The 15,476-nt window shown below is 40.9% G+C and overlaps 1 protein-coding gene across 1 annotated transcript; it reads right to left on the bottom strand.

Moving 5' to 3' along the window:
* Positions 1-5,937: 5,937 nt before the first annotated feature.
* Positions 5,938-13,927, bottom strand: KRT24 (keratin 24). The gene is given in 13 exon segments (XM_065897978.1): positions 5,938-6,060; positions 9,692-9,774; positions 9,973-10,063; positions 10,066-10,102; positions 10,309-10,402; positions 10,405-10,525; positions 11,282-11,413; positions 11,577-11,732; positions 11,996-12,152; positions 12,528-12,610; positions 13,406-13,536; positions 13,539-13,675; positions 13,677-13,927. Coding segments are annotated over 13 exon segments (1,596 nt in total).
* Positions 13,928-15,476: the final 1,549 nt, after the last annotated feature.

The raw sequence follows: 15,476 nt of genomic DNA, 5'->3' as shown, positions 1-15,476 counted from the left end.
CTGGTTGATAGTCCCCATAGTTTCCTAAAGGCATCGCTTAATTCTGCTCAACTCTTACCCTGAATGCAGCTGTGAGTTTTCTTCTGTTCATCCTGGCCTGTATTTCTCTTGATAGTACTCTGTAACTATTACTTGACAGTTCATAATTCACATGTGTTCATTCATTCAAGGACATTTAAAATTTTAAATGAAACTTTTGAGGTAATTGTAGATTCAACTGTAAGGAAGAGGACAGAGAAATCCCACATGCCCTTTACTGAGCACCTCCAATAGTAACATCTTATGAACAAAGGGACAAAATGACAACCAGGATATCGACACTGATGCAGTCAAGATACAGGACATTTCCATCACTGCAAGGCTCTCTCCTGTCGTCCAGGGCCTTTTCTGAGTGTTAGCTCTGGGCAGTGTGCTGGGTACCAGGAGGGGTGCAGAAAGGAAACAGATACTGATCCTGTTGAAACTGCTTCAATTCAAGATAGAAAATGGGAAGTGCCACAGAAAGGCACCTCTGAGGAGGGAGTAATTACTTTTTGCTGAGGAGATCAGAGAAGGCTTATAAGGGCAAATACAAATGAAAAATAAGAGGCTTAATTCTCTTTACCGAAAATAAGGGAAGAACCCCCCCGCCACCTCTCTTTTCTTAGAGCAATTACTTTAGAAACCTTGTAAATTCTTTCTCTGTCTCTTTGAAATGTAAGTGAATCCTTTTCAAACCTAAACAAGCCTTTGGCCAGGTTTATGACCCAAGAATCTCTTTCTCAAGGACCTGGAACGTATTTTGGAATGTGAACATCCAAGGAATATAGCACCCCTGTCTCCCAGTTCTTGTGGGAAGGTAGGAGACTCTCTCCAGAACTACCTCCTGTTACAAGAAGTGTACTTTTCTTTTATATGAAGCCATTCGTGAACACAGATGGTAGCCCCAATCACCAGGTAAAGTTGCCCCAATTACCAGATGAACTATGTGACAAATGATGTCAAGCCGTCTTACTTGAGGACTGGTTATCATCTGTCTTGAGAACAGGGATGTAATGGGTTTTACCTGCTTGGCTATAAAAGGTTAAGATTTCCTTCTGTCTGTGGTCTCAGTGGATTGAATTTGATGTTCAACACATTCTGGTTTAATGCTTATTCAATAGCAAAGTGTTTTCTTTCTCTAATACTTTCGTGGAGAGGTTTTCTGGATGAGAAGATTTTGTTTTTAATTATATTTCCCCAACAAGTTTAACGGAGTAAGCAGTCTCTGATCTTGGCTATGAAGGATAGCCTACATGTTATAGGCAATCTATTTTAAAATATCTAACATTTCCTATTTGTAGTTTAGCCCACACTTAGAACCCTATTTTAGGCAGGTGGCAATGGAGGCTTTGCCTTGCAATTAAAAAAAAATTAATTGAGGTGAAATTCACATAACATAAAATTAGTTCATTTAGTACATTCACAAGGTTAGGGAACCAACACATCTATCTAGTTCCAAACCATTTTCATCACCTCAAAAGAAACCCATATTCATTAAGCAGTCACTTGTCATTCGTCTGATCCCCCAGCCTATGTAACCATCAATTTGCTTTGTGTCTTTATGGGTAGCAGCACTAATTATAATACTCCAAACGTGGAAATAACACAAGTTTCCATCAACAGGTGAGTGAACAAACAAATTTTGGTATATCCATACACTGGAATATTATTCAGCCATAATAAGGCATGAAGTACTGATACATGCTACAACATGCATGAACCTGGAAAACATCACACCACGTGAAAGAAGCCAGACACAAAAGGACACATCTTGCATGCTTCTGTCTGTATGAAATATCCAGGATCGGTTAAAAAAAACTTTTTTTTTTTTGGAGGGAACATTCTAGCACATATGGGTAGACATTATATGCTAGACTTTGAACCCTTATCACAGATGGTGTGGTCTTCATGTAAAGTGTTTTCTGGTAAAGAGTAGCAGTAAAGAGGGATTGGTGGGAAGTAGAAAAATCAGAGGGTGGCTGATGGTGGGGGACACAAGAGTTTACAGAAATTCCCCTGCTTGGCTTTGAACATTCATCTTAGCTAAGCAAGCTGTGTCTCTGTGTGAAACTTCTCTGACGTTAGTGCTGGTTGCTTCCTAGGTCTGGATACATGCTGGATACACAACTGTTATAGTAGCGATTGTCTGGTCCTCAGAATTGAGCATGTATGTGTTTCAAATGCCTTGAATGCAGGACTCAGCTTTAGTTTCCCTCTTTTGTTTTCTCCAGTAGCTTCCCCAGGACAGATTGTGTGGGCACTGGGAAAAGAACAGTGTGGATCGCATTCAAATGTATGACATAGTACTTATTTGTAACCCAAGTTCATATATCTTTGGATATTATTTTTGCGTGTTGGTCTTCACATAATGGCTTGAATTACTGAGTTCTATTTTCAGGTTTAAAAGCTCTCCCACTGCACACACTGGCTAGATGAACATGTCTATTCTAGAAGCAAACTCTCCACAACCTGTGTCTCCTTCTGCCTTCTTACTTCCCCATGGTGTTTATCACCTCCTTAGTTTTCTGCTGCCATTGCAGAGTCCTCTAGCTTCTTCTGGGCTGGACTCTGCTCCCTGACAGCTGCTACCAGATGCATCTGTTTTTGTCTCCCCGTCCTTCTCTTCTTCCCTTGCTTTCAACTTTCCAGTCAGTCTCTGAGTATCCCAGCATCCTCAGCTGCTCAGCACTGTTATATAGCTTTGAAGGACGCAATGTGTATAGCTGGTAGTATGGCAGCTAAGAAAGGGTTCTTAGTAAGCTTTATATGTAAAAACAGGAATCTCAGAAGTGGTACATTTAGGCTCTTTATAAAAAGACATTTTACAAAAGAAATTTTAGCTGTACTGTTATTAAAAAAATGATATTTCCCCACAGGTTTGGAGGAGGTAGACTCTGACTTTGGCTATTAAATAAATGGCATTTAAAATATATAGAGATTAAAAAATTTTTATTTGTTCACAACTTTTAAGTGAGATTCAAAATGCTTGGTAATTGTTTTCTCCTTAACTAGATTGTGAACTTCTCAAGAGCAAAGAGCGCATGTCTTGTTTCTTTGGAAACTGCCCCAACTCCCACTAATTTAGTGGGGTTTCCTACTAACCCCTTAGACTTAACGCTTGCTTTTGAACAAACGAATGAATACCAGAGTAGATTATCTTTTATTGATGTTATATCTTGTCTTAAAAATGAGTGGCTATTGTCAAACTTCTCTTAAAAGTATGTTTTGAGTTCTGGAATGTTCATGGCAAAGCTCTGGTTTGTTTTGACTTTCTTATTGTATAACCATGAGAGGAGTTGCTCTCTTAGGGATTACTGTTGTATATTTAGGATTGAATGATAATCTTTTCCTCTTGCACGTGGGGCTGTGTTCAGATTAAAGACACTAATACAGCATACTGGCAATTTTTGTGTAATGCAACTTAATTACACCTGTAGATCATATCATTTTACATGAATGCAAAACTTCTACCTTCGTGAACAATTTTGAGCATTTGGAGGAAATGCTGGAGTCTGTAGATTTTAACCTTGAAAAATCATTATCTTTGAAACCTCTCCAAGCAGCCACAAGACTAGCTACTCATGTCTTGAAAGAGCTGTTCATTGAAGTCAGCACTGTTTGAGAATTAGGAAAACATTTTCTATTCTCTTTGACAAATTCTCAATATTAATCTCAAAGATTGAGTAAAACAGAAATTTAGTCCAGCCTATATGAAAACAAAGCTGTCGGTAGGGCAAAAATAGTTGCCATTTAGTGATTCCATGTCCCACTGCACCTTTCACAAATAATCTCCACACTGTTGCCTTCAGAAAAAAAATCATTATACTAATCCATTAAGCTTCAACTCCTTCATAATCACTTTTGTCAAATGGCTCATCTCCCCAGCGGCTCACACCATCTATGATTTCTGACTCCAGAAGTGAAATTGGGTGACATGTGGTACCACAGGTACCACAAGCTCAGTTACCCTCAAAAATCATTATCTTTGAAACTTCTCCAAGTGGTTAGAAAACCAGTGACTCTTACCTTGAAAGAGATTTTCACAGAAGTCAGCACCGATTGAGAGTTAGGGCAACATTTTCAGTTCTCTTTGAGAATCCTAAATGTTAACCTTTTAGGATTAACTTTGATCTTTTTTCAACTGTATGATGCTATAGGATACCTTTGATAGTTCAGCTATACTACCTTATTACTGTACTTGCCTATTCTAAACAATCAATAACTGTCTTTTGAGTTGAGTTGAGTACCTACAAGACAGACTCTGCGTGATTCCGTTCTGAATGTGTATTTTTGTGTGTGACTCACTTCTGGAAAGGACCTCTCTGTTGTGCTTCTTGAGATAATTCATACCTCAAAATATATTTAGTTCTGAATTTCTAGAGTTGTATTAGTTGTAAAGTCATTTTTTTTTTTTTTTTTTTTTTTTTTTGTGGTACACGGGCCTCTCACTGTCGTGGCCTCTCCCGTTGCGGAGCACAGGCTCCGGACGCGCAGGCTCAGCGGCCATGGCTCACGGGCCCAGCCGCTCCATGACATGTGGGATCTTCCTGGACTGGGGCACGAACCCGTGTCCCCTGCATCGGCAGGCGGACTCTCAACCACTGCGCCACCAGGGAAGCCCTAAAGTCATTTTTAAAGTGTACTCTAAAAGTCTGACCGTTTACCAGTTGGTTAGGATTTTGGCTGTGTATAATAAATTTTACACACCAATTAAGACTACTGTGTTTTTCATGCTCTGCATACTTACCTTAGTGAAACTTGTAGGCAATCGTCCATTGTATCTCTGGTTGTCTATTGGATATTTCCAGTTGGGTATTCCATTGTTACATCAAACTCAATATACGTACAACTTGCTCTATTATCTTTTCTCCTAATTCTGCTTTCCCTCCCAACTTTCCAATTTTTATTCTGCTTTAAAATTGAAAAATTTTTGTTTACCCTGTCTTAGCTCTTTGAAGTCTAGTAATTGACCAAATCCTGTCTCCAGATTCTTTATTTCTCCCAGGATTATCTCAATCCAGAAAAATTTCAATTTATCCTTGAGTTGCTACAGTAAGCTACTCACTTTGTCTCTAGTCTCTATCCCCACCACTCCAATCCATCTTGTGTGCAGAGGTCGTGTTAATTTCCTTAATCAACCCTTGATAGGTTACTCCTAAGCCCAAGGCTTCCAAGAGTTCTCTGTGGAACTTAACGTTAGTTTCTACTCCTCAGAGAAGCTAAGACCCTCCATGGTTTGACCCTATTCCATGTATCTAATCTTATCCCTGTCATTCTCCAAAGGTGAATTCTTTATTCTGCCAGGTTCAACATCGTAGTTCCATGTAAATCATGGTCAGTCCTATCACTTTTCCTTCATTCATATTGGCTTCATGTCTGCCTATTCAAATCCTTCCTTCAAAATTCAAGCCTTTTTACTTTATTGAAACTAAAAGCATTATTGAATAGATGCATGGTAATAATTATAAACTGTGTACAATGTATTGAGAAAAACAATACAGCAAATACCCGTGAACCACACTCAGAACTGAAACGTTGTCATTACCAGTACAATTGAGTCACTTGTATGCCCTCTTCCTGCCCCTGAATTTTGTGTTTATATTTTATTTGCTGCTCTTTTTAGTTTAACCTTTTTTGTTTGCATTACTAAACCGTACATCGTTTCATAATGGTACAGTACATGTTTTTCAACTTTACATAAATGAAATAATTCTTAATTATGAAACATAAATTAGGTAGTGATTATTTGAACACAAAACATTCGTGTAAATAATGGCCTTCTACAGTGTATTCAGCTAAAATATTTTTTTCATTTTTAGGATTTCATTTATTTCTGAAAAGAAAGATACTCTTTTCATAACTTGTGACTCCAGTATACAAATAAGCATGACTTCATGTAGTGTTTCTCTCCTTGGCTTATGTCTTCCATTGTGCCATTGAAGGTAACCATGTCTTACTTTGTCTGAAGCTGTCGGCTACTAGTTTTATATTGTCAGTCTGCAGCGTGAAGCTGGTGTCGTTAATGGTTGCATCTGATATCTGGGAAAGCAGGACACAAAAAAGTTGTGTTTGTTACATTCACATTTGTAACTTCTGTGCACTGGTATTTAGCGATGACAATTTCAGGGTCTTCAATGAAATTTTAGATGTATATGATTCCTTAATGACAAATACATTAAATAATTGCTTAAATATTTCTTTATAGCATGTATCTCTTCTTTTGAGAATAAAATACCTGTAGGCAATTTACTTAGTCTAATTTCATTTAAGTATTTTGGAGACATTTCTACAACTCTTTCCATAAAATCAACTATATAAAAGTGAGCTAATTAGAAAAAAAACTAATATTGCTAAGAGGTATATTTTGTTGCTTGTTGAATTCCTTAATCTGGTTAAATTGAGAAAAGTACAGGTATATGTGTCAGATGTTCCTAACCTTTTAATATTTTGTCATTTTTAGTGTAGTTCTTTCATCCAGCAGTAGCAAGGTTTCTTACCTTGTTTTGAAGTTCCCCAATTATCCTGTAATATTTCTTGTAGTTCTGTTTTGCTTCTTGACCATTAGCTCCAGGTCCAAAATTTCTTATACGATGCTTTGATTTTATATTCAAGTATACTGTTTGCCTGCTCCAGAGCGCCACCTGGTCCAGGGAAACTGTCATTTAGATTTCTTATCCTATTCTTCCCTCACCTGCTCCCAAGTTGGCACTCCCGAAGTTGGTGGGAAAAGCTCGCCAGAAGCCACCTAAACCACATTTCTCCCCTACAAGTCTTCTTTTCCCTTGACCAGAAACTAATTGCCATAGACTTGATTTTTGGGCAAAGTGTGACATGAAAGTCTTCAACCCTGCAAAACCCAATGCCTCCAGGAGAGTATTGAGAGGTATCAATTAGTAACTCCTTTTAGAGCTGATAAAGTGGATGCTTCATCTCTGATAGAATCACTTTAAGGATTTTTTTTTTTTTTTTTTTTTTTTTTGCTGTACGCAGGCCTCTCACTGTTGTGGCCTCTCCCGTTGCGGAGCACAGGCTCCGGACGCACAGGCTCAGCGGCCATGGCTCACGGGCCCAGCGGCTCTGTGGCATGTGGGATCTTCCCGGACCGGGGCACGAACCCGTGTCCCCTGCATCGGCAGGCGGACTCTCAACCACTGCGCCACCAGGGAAGCCCGGGGGATACTCTTCATTGCGGTGCGCCGGCTTCTCATTGCGGTGGCTTCTCTTGTTGCAGAGCACGGGCTCTAGGCGCGTGGGCTTCAGTAGTTGTGGCATGTGGGCTCAGTAGTTGTGGCTCGTGGGCTCTAGAGGGCAGGCTCAGTAGTTGAGGCACACGGGCTTAGCTGCTCAGTGGCATGTGGGATCTTCCCGGACTGGGGATCGAACCCGTGTCCCCCACATTGGTAAGCAGATTCTTAACCACTGAGCCACAAGGGAAGTCCCTTGTCTCTTGTTTCTAATCTCTGTGAGGGTGGACGCCACCTCCAGCATCCTCACTGTTCTTGTCCATTGTCCTTTGAGGTCAGAAAGACAAAAAGAACCTTATGAATCTCTGGATCAAAGGTCAACAATGAACGTCTGTATGCAGGTTGACATTGGCTCTTCCTTCTTATCCGTAAGTCCAACTCAGAAAAAAGAAACACATTCCTCTTACTTAAAAGTTGACTGGAGAGCTGAACTTTAGGGTTTCAAAATAAAGCCTATGCCTGTTGTGTGGTTTTAAAATCATGTTAGGGCGGATAATAAGGTGTGAACACCCTGTCCTTAACATTTTATTCAGCACTCTAAATAAATTTCACAATCCAAAATGGTTCAATCATTTCAGTTTTTAAAATCGAATGAGCTCCTTTTACTGCAGTCTACTGCATCTCAGTACGTTGGCACCTGTGATCTGGCCCTTTCCACATCTGTCAACAATCATTTAGTACAAATACAGCATCTCAACACATGCCAAGGAAACCCAGAATGAGGGTTTCACCTCAAGATAATTTTCAGAGTAGCCATATACTTTTGCCCTGACATGAGGCTAATACTAGCCGTAAACATAGGTCCCAGGTGGTACAGGACTAGAAGGCTGGACGTGGGAAGACTCATGGAGAGAGGCTTTCCCGATGTGACTGCGATGGGAGGCCACATACAGCTGGTTTCCACGTCTGTCCTTCTGTCTTTAATCCAGGCTGAATCAGCGAGTTCATATTTCTTAACTTTTCAGTAGAGGAGAAACATCCAAGGTTTAATTTGCTGTAATGCTTTGATGGGAAACATATGTTTGACTTAAGACAGTGTTGCTCTTTTCCTCTGAATAGTGGTTGATGCTTAGCTATCAACTTCATTCTGTGGTTACAGAGTGCCTACAGATTCATTTTTTATGTTTTATTCAGTGTGCCTAGAGGAAAACAAACTACATTATTTGGTTGTTTTTATTATTAAGGTTTGATACTCTCATGCAGCTCTTATTGATTTTATATTGGAAGGTACAATTTACATGAATTACATTCAGGTTTACTCTTTTGTAATTTTTAATTTGGGTTTTTATGCCAAGTCCCATGTCCTTTTCTTAAGGACTGGCTTGTGGGATTGATGATCTAATTTGTGGTCTGGTCATATTAAATTCCTTGAGTGGAAAGTCCTTTCCTTTGCCTGTTTCTTCCTGAGACTGACCTATACCACCCCCTACCCTACTTTAACAGGCTTTGTTTCCCAAGCAAGACAAGACAGAGCTCTGTGGACCACCCATGGGGTAAAAGACTTCAGCAATGGAGAGTGGGAATAGGAAACACCAGCTTGGCTGAGTGACACGTTTTGGTTAGAGGTGTGGCTAGATTTGACAAGGGAGCAAATATCTGAGCATCTATTCCCTTTGGGACTTTCAAGGTTTTCGGAAATCTGGCACCACATCACATATCCCATCTTCTTTCCCAAGACTTTTATTTTGACCAGTCTCCTAAAAGCTCTGCAAACATGCACTTCTGGTCAGATTCCTGGGGCACTTCTGGTAGATACTGTGGAATCAAGCCCTTCACTGTTAACATCCTGTATCGTCTGCTATCTTCTTTGTGTTTTTAGCTTTCCTCTCCATCTAAAATGTAAGCTTCTTGAAGTAGGAGGTATATCTTATGTTTCTTTTTTAAAAATTAACCAATTAATTAATTTTGGCTGCACTGGGTCTCAGTTACAGCATGTGGGATCTAGTTCCCTGACCAGGGATCGAACCTGGGCTCCCTGCACTGGGAGAGCAGAGTCTTACCCGCTGGACCACCAGGGAAGTCCCTTATGTTTCTTTTTATCTCATGAAATAGTCAGTTCAGTGACGTACATTATTATTTGTAACGATAATGCAGCTAGATCATAATCTAGAGCTTCATTTCTGGGTAAAATATTGCATTTCTTTAAAAATATTCAGAAATAATTTAGTTGACTTGCAAAAGTAAATGTATTGAAGCATAGAAACAATTACAGCAAAGCCGTCATTTCAACTTTTTCAAGAGAATTCTAATAAGAAAAGAAAAAGATGCAGAAAAATTGGTTACTCATCTATTTCTGTATGGAAACTTTTTCCCGAAGTTAGCCGGAAAGATGGCTAGATTGATGCAACTTCTTCGTTCGTGTCTTTTAGACTGTTTTCTCTGAAGGACACTCTTGTTGATCTGGAAATTGCCTATTTAAGTTTCACCGCAGAAACGTTGCTGACTTGAGACAACTTTGCTCCACCACCGCCTCTACGATGGTCTTTAGTCACTCTAGTCTAGCTTGGATCTGAAAATCAAAGAATCACAATGTCAGTCTGGAAACTGTCACAGAAACATACGTCAAGAGAAATCCAAATGCATTCACTGAGTATGTTCTGTCTGGGTAAGAGGACGTGAACACTAGTATACACTTTTTATATGACGAGCAATGCGTGCCTTTACGTTTCAATTATAAAATTATCAGGAACATGAAAAAAATATCTACCTCTTCCTTGGACAGAACAGCTTCCAGATCTTGAGTCACTAGACATGGATGAATCCCTGGATCCGGTGTTTCTGGACCCCGTGTTTCTGATCCCGAGTTTCTAAAATCAGATCCTCCAAAACCAGAACCACTGGAGAAAAAAAGAATTGTTTTCCTTTGCCGTTTGCAAAGGCAGGAGAAACCCTCCACGCAGAGGGCTCTTTCCCATGAAGGCAGCTGTCATTTGATTGGACTCTTTTACTTTATAAATACAAGTCTGGTCCCCAAGCCCCTTTTTGGTTTCATAATGTAAATACACCAAGGTCTGCGTTTAGCATGTTCCTGACTTTCGTTTGCCCTCCTTCTCCATCAAGCAGGCAGTGGTAGGGATCAATCTCCATCTCCAGGCGGGTCTTGATGTCCAGCAGCTGCTCATACTCTGTGTTCTGGCGTCAGTCTCACCCCAGATCTGGCAGATCTGCTCCTCCAGGCCGCTGATCTGCATCTGAATTTGTGACAGCTGTGCCATGTAGCCAGCCTCCGTGTCAGCCAAGGTTCCTTCCAGGGAGCTTTTCTTTTCTTTTCTTTTTTTTTTTTTTTTTTGCGCTATGCGGGCCTCTCACTGCTGTGGCCTCTCCCGTTGCGGAGCACAGGGTCCGGACGCGCAGGCTCAGCAGCCATGGGTCACGGGCCAGCCACTCCGCGGCATGTGGGATCTTCCCAGACTGGGGCACGAACCCGCGTCCCCTGCATCGGCAGGCGGACTCTCAACCACTGCGCCACCAGGGAAGCCCTTCTTTTCTTTTTTTAACATCTTTATTGGAGTATAATTGCTTTACAGTGGTGTGTTAGTTTCTGCTTTATAACAAAGTGAATCAGTTACACATACATATATGTCCCCATATCTCTTCCCTCTTGCGTCGCCCTCCCACCCTCCCTATCCCACCCCTCCAGGCGGTCACAAAGCACTGAGCTGATCTCTCCAGGGAGCTTTTCTAAGGGAAAAAGCAAATAAAAATTTCATGATGAAAATAAATCATTGGATGATTAAAAAAATACATTTTATAAGATACTAGGAGAAATGCACTTTCCATGAGTTACAAGCTCTATTGCTCTATCATTGCTTCCTTAATTTTTGTTGCCATTACTTTTTTAAAACGAAATCTTTTATGGAAATAGATATATTACTTTTAACTGGAATGTCTCATGCTTTCAACAACCACAATACAGTCCTCCCTAATCCTGCATTTATTATGTGCCAAGTGGAACATCTTGGCAAAGAAAACCGAATTGCTCCACTGGAGAGTTTTGAAAAGCCCTTTGCACAAACCATGGCCAGTTGGGACTGCAGCTCAATTTCCAGGGCTTGCAGAGTGCGTTTCAGTTCTGTGGTCTCATTCTTGGTGGAACTGGCTGGCCTGGCATCAGCATCGGTAGAGATCTGTGCTTGCAGAGATGCGCTCTAAATACAAAAAAAATGCAGTCTCGTTGCAGGCTGATGATGAGATGAGGCCGATGAGATGAGCGGAAGTGGCGTGTGTGTGTGTGTGTGTGTGTGTGTGTGTGTGTGTGTGTGTATGTATGTGGCTGCGGGCAGGGCTCGGAGGCTCAGGGTGGTGATCTACCTGCTCGTTGAACTGCTCTTCAGCCTCGCAGTGGTTCTGCTCAGCCAGGTCCTCATACTGTGCCCTCATGTCATTCAGTAACTTAGTCAGGTCCGTCCCTGGGTTCAGTTCTACGGTCACATCCCCTCCGGAGCTTCGTTGCATCCTCTTCATTTCCTAGCATGAAGGGAAAATAGACCAGAGTGATGAAAACTGAAAAGCAATGACTTCCTAAAACGTGCTTAAGCCAACAAAACGTTGAAGCTAGCACACTGAAGGGGAAAAAAAGAACCCAACAAATTCACATATAATTTTCTCATCATTACTTTTCTCCCCCGGTTATAGAAGTTGGAAATCCATCCAGATGGAATTTACTGTCATAGAATGGATGTGGGGGAATCTCTGTAGGCCAGTCATTCAATCGTGGACCGTGTTCCTACCTCCTCGTGGTTCTTCTTCAGGTAGGCCAGCTCCTCTGTGAGGCTCTCAATCTGCTTCTCCAAGTCAGAGCGAGTCACGGTCAGGTCATCCAGCACTTTCTGCAGGCCATGGATGTCAGCCTCCACGGTCTGCCGGAGATGCAGCTCGTTCTTGTATCTGGAAGGGTACAGTACAGCCCATTTCAAAGAGTACAGTCCATCCTTCCATATTCAAGAAAATATTTTCTCCCCTGAGCAATCTGATCATTGAAGGCTAAGTTTTCTCTTAGGGGTTTTTCCCTTGTAAAGAAAAATCTGAGCCTTACATTAATTCTATTGATGGCCAATATTTTTGATAACAAAAATTTCATCCTGAAGCTGCCTTTCTTTTCTTGTTGGTGCAATGATGGTTTTTGAAATGTACCCTCGGGATGTTTGTGAATTCAGGTCTTGATCCCCTAAAAGGTTTCTTTAAAATTTAGAGTAAACTAAGCCAAGGGATTGAATTTTATTTCCCTTAGGACGTTTGTTTTCAAGTCTTCATTTTTCTTACTTCAGTCTGAAGTCATCCGCAGTCAGTCTGGCATTGTCAATTTGCAGAACAATCCCAGCATTTTCAATAGTGGCAGTAAGGATCTAGAAAAGACAATAATAGTGAATAAATCATGGATGCTTTTTACCTGTGTCTACATGCCCACCTGTGAGAGTAGATGTCTCCTGAGTTAGCTTTTAAAGGTGAATTGCTTTGAAAATGTGCTTAGTAATGACACTGCATTGATAATCCTAATGTATTTAGACATCTTTCTGCGAAAATTAACAACTTGCACATTTATTGGAATGGGTATGGAACATTGCTTTACAGAACACAATTCTCTGAATATTTCTGATGCTTTGGAAGATCAGTTGCTCTATGGGCTCTTTCAGAAACAGTGTGAAACATGAATTCCACTTCCAAAAAAGTCTTTAAAAATATACGTCCCATACAACCGTGGTTAAACATTTTAGATTCCACCACATTCTCATACAATATTTGCACCAGACTTTCTAGGAAGAAAAATAGTTGTAAGACGATTTAAATCTAGCAAGACACTAAAATACATCAACCTGCCAGAGTTAATCACAAAATAATTAGATGAAGCTTGTGTCAACTCATAGCCATCACTCTTATGTTAATCAACTACCTGGCATTGTATAAATTTTACTCTTATGTAGAAATACTCAAATGTAAGATGCAAACAAAATTAATGTGGTTGGATGTCGTGTATACAGTACTGTCATAGTTAAAGCACACCAAGTCCCATTTTACATATACAACAAAACAGATATGTTTTCAAATAATTCCTTGATTTAAATTCACCATCATGGTCCATGATCTGATTAAATGGGAAAGCTACAGAAGTAATAGAAATTCAGACATGGCTAGTGTCTTACCTGATTCCTGAGATCTTCAATGATTGGATAGTATTTGCTGTAATCTCTTCCAGCTCCACCAACTCCAGACCCGGGCCCAAATTTGTCATACCACTCCTTGATTTTGTTCTCCAGATCAGCCTCCTCCAGGGGACTTTGTTTAGGTAATTGGCCAGCCAGTCACTGAGGTTCTGCATGGTTTGCTTTTCACCTCCAGAGAAAAGCCCCCCATGGCCAACACCACCACCCATACCACCACCATAGCTGTAGAAGCCTCCGCTAGCACCCCCTGCCGAATCCAGCCCCTCCACCAAAGCCAATCCCAGAGCCTGAAGCTCCTCCCAAACCGCCCCCTATTGAGCAGCTACCAAAACTCCCTCCAAAGCTGCCTCCAAAGCCCCTGCTGGAGCCCCCATTCAGGCCACGGCTGCCGGCCCCTCCTCAGAATCCCCGGGCAGAGCCTCCCCCAAGACTGCATCTGCTTCCGCTGCTGAAGCTGCTGCCACCAGCCCTGGAGGAGGACACGCGAGATGAGCAAGACATGGTGTTCCTGCAAAGGACTGGTTTGTCCAGGTGAGGAGAGGAGATCGGGAACATCCTATTTGCAAGCTGCCTTTTTGGCCCTCATATACATACTTTTAGGGTGTTCCTTTTCCATGTCCGTTCTTAATTCCTCTTACCCTTTTGCTCATCCTCGATTGGATATATTCTTTTTTCCTCCCGAATCCACTTTACTGGCTTTTTTTTCTGAAGCTGGGTCAGAGCCTCAGGGCATTTACTATATCAAGAAAAAAAGAAAAAAAAAAGGTGGACCAAAGCAAAAAAAACTATTTTTCAGAATTATAGTTTTAATCTTTCAGAGGTTTTGATGAGTGATAATTCTTTTCTGAAAGAGCAATTCTGCTAAATTTGCTTCTTGATTTCCCACTTGCAGAGCACATCCCCGGATTCACAGATGTAATTAAAATACTTACTAGGACCAGAATGGAAATTTCCCGTCAAACTTGTGACTTTCTGTTCATATTGTTCTCTTAAAGTTGAAATGACCTTTAGCATCAGCATTTGTTTCAGATTTACTTAATTGTCCTTCTCTGTGATTACTTCAATCAGCGTATTTCTAAGGTTGTTGAAGTTTGTGATTTTAGACGATTGTGCTACAAAGATGCTTTTCTTTCTGATTGAATTTGACTCTGATATAATGATACCAATTTCCTTCTTTAGAATCAAATCCTAAGAAGCGAAGAGATACTGTTGATTTCTTTGATAACTGGAGAAAGGGAGCTGAGTCACTTCTTTTAAAATTTATTTATTATTATTTTTTTGGCTGTGCCACAGGGCATATGGGATCTTAGTTCCCTGACCAGGGATTGAACCCGTGCCCCCAGCAGTGGAAGCACAGGGTCCTAACCACTGGACGGCCAGGGAATGCCCTAAATTTATTTCATTTTTTATTTTATTAAAAAAAAATTTTATATGAATCACTTTTTAAAAATAGATCTTTATCGGAGTATAATTGCTTCACAATGCTGTGTTAGTTTCTGTTGTACAACAAAGTGGATCAGCCACATGCATATATACATCCCCATATCCCCTCCCTCTTGAGCCTCCCTCCCCCCCTCCCTATCCCACCCCTCTAGGTGCTCACAAAGCACCGAGCTGATCTCCCTGTGCTATGCTGCTGCTTCCCACTAGCTAGCTATTTTACATTCAGCAGTGTACATATGTCGATGCTACTCTCACTTTGCCCCAGCTTCCCCCGCCCCCACCCCATGTCCTCAAGTCCATTCTCTATGTCTATGTCTTTATTCCTGCCCTGCCCCTAGGTTCATCAGTACCTTTTTTTTTCTTTTTAGATTCCATATATATGTGTTAGCATATGGTATTTGTTTTTCTCTTTCTGACTTACTTCACTCTGTATGACAGACTTTACATCCAATCATCTCACTGCAAATAACTCAATTTCGTTTCTTATTATGGCTGAGTAATATTCCATTGTATATATGTCGATGCCCCAGCTTCCCCCTCCCACCCTTTGTCCTCAAGTCCATTCTCTATGTCTATGTCTTTATTCCTGCCCTGCCCCTAGGTCATC

This window comes from Phocoena phocoena, chromosome 19, assembly GCF_963924675.1.
Source record: "Phocoena phocoena chromosome 19, mPhoPho1.1, whole genome shotgun sequence".
NCBI lineage: Eukaryota > Metazoa > Chordata > Mammalia > Artiodactyla > Phocoenidae > Phocoena > Phocoena phocoena.
Note: the sequence above shows the minus strand (reverse complement) of the source record. Positions and strands in the feature narration are given on the sequence as shown.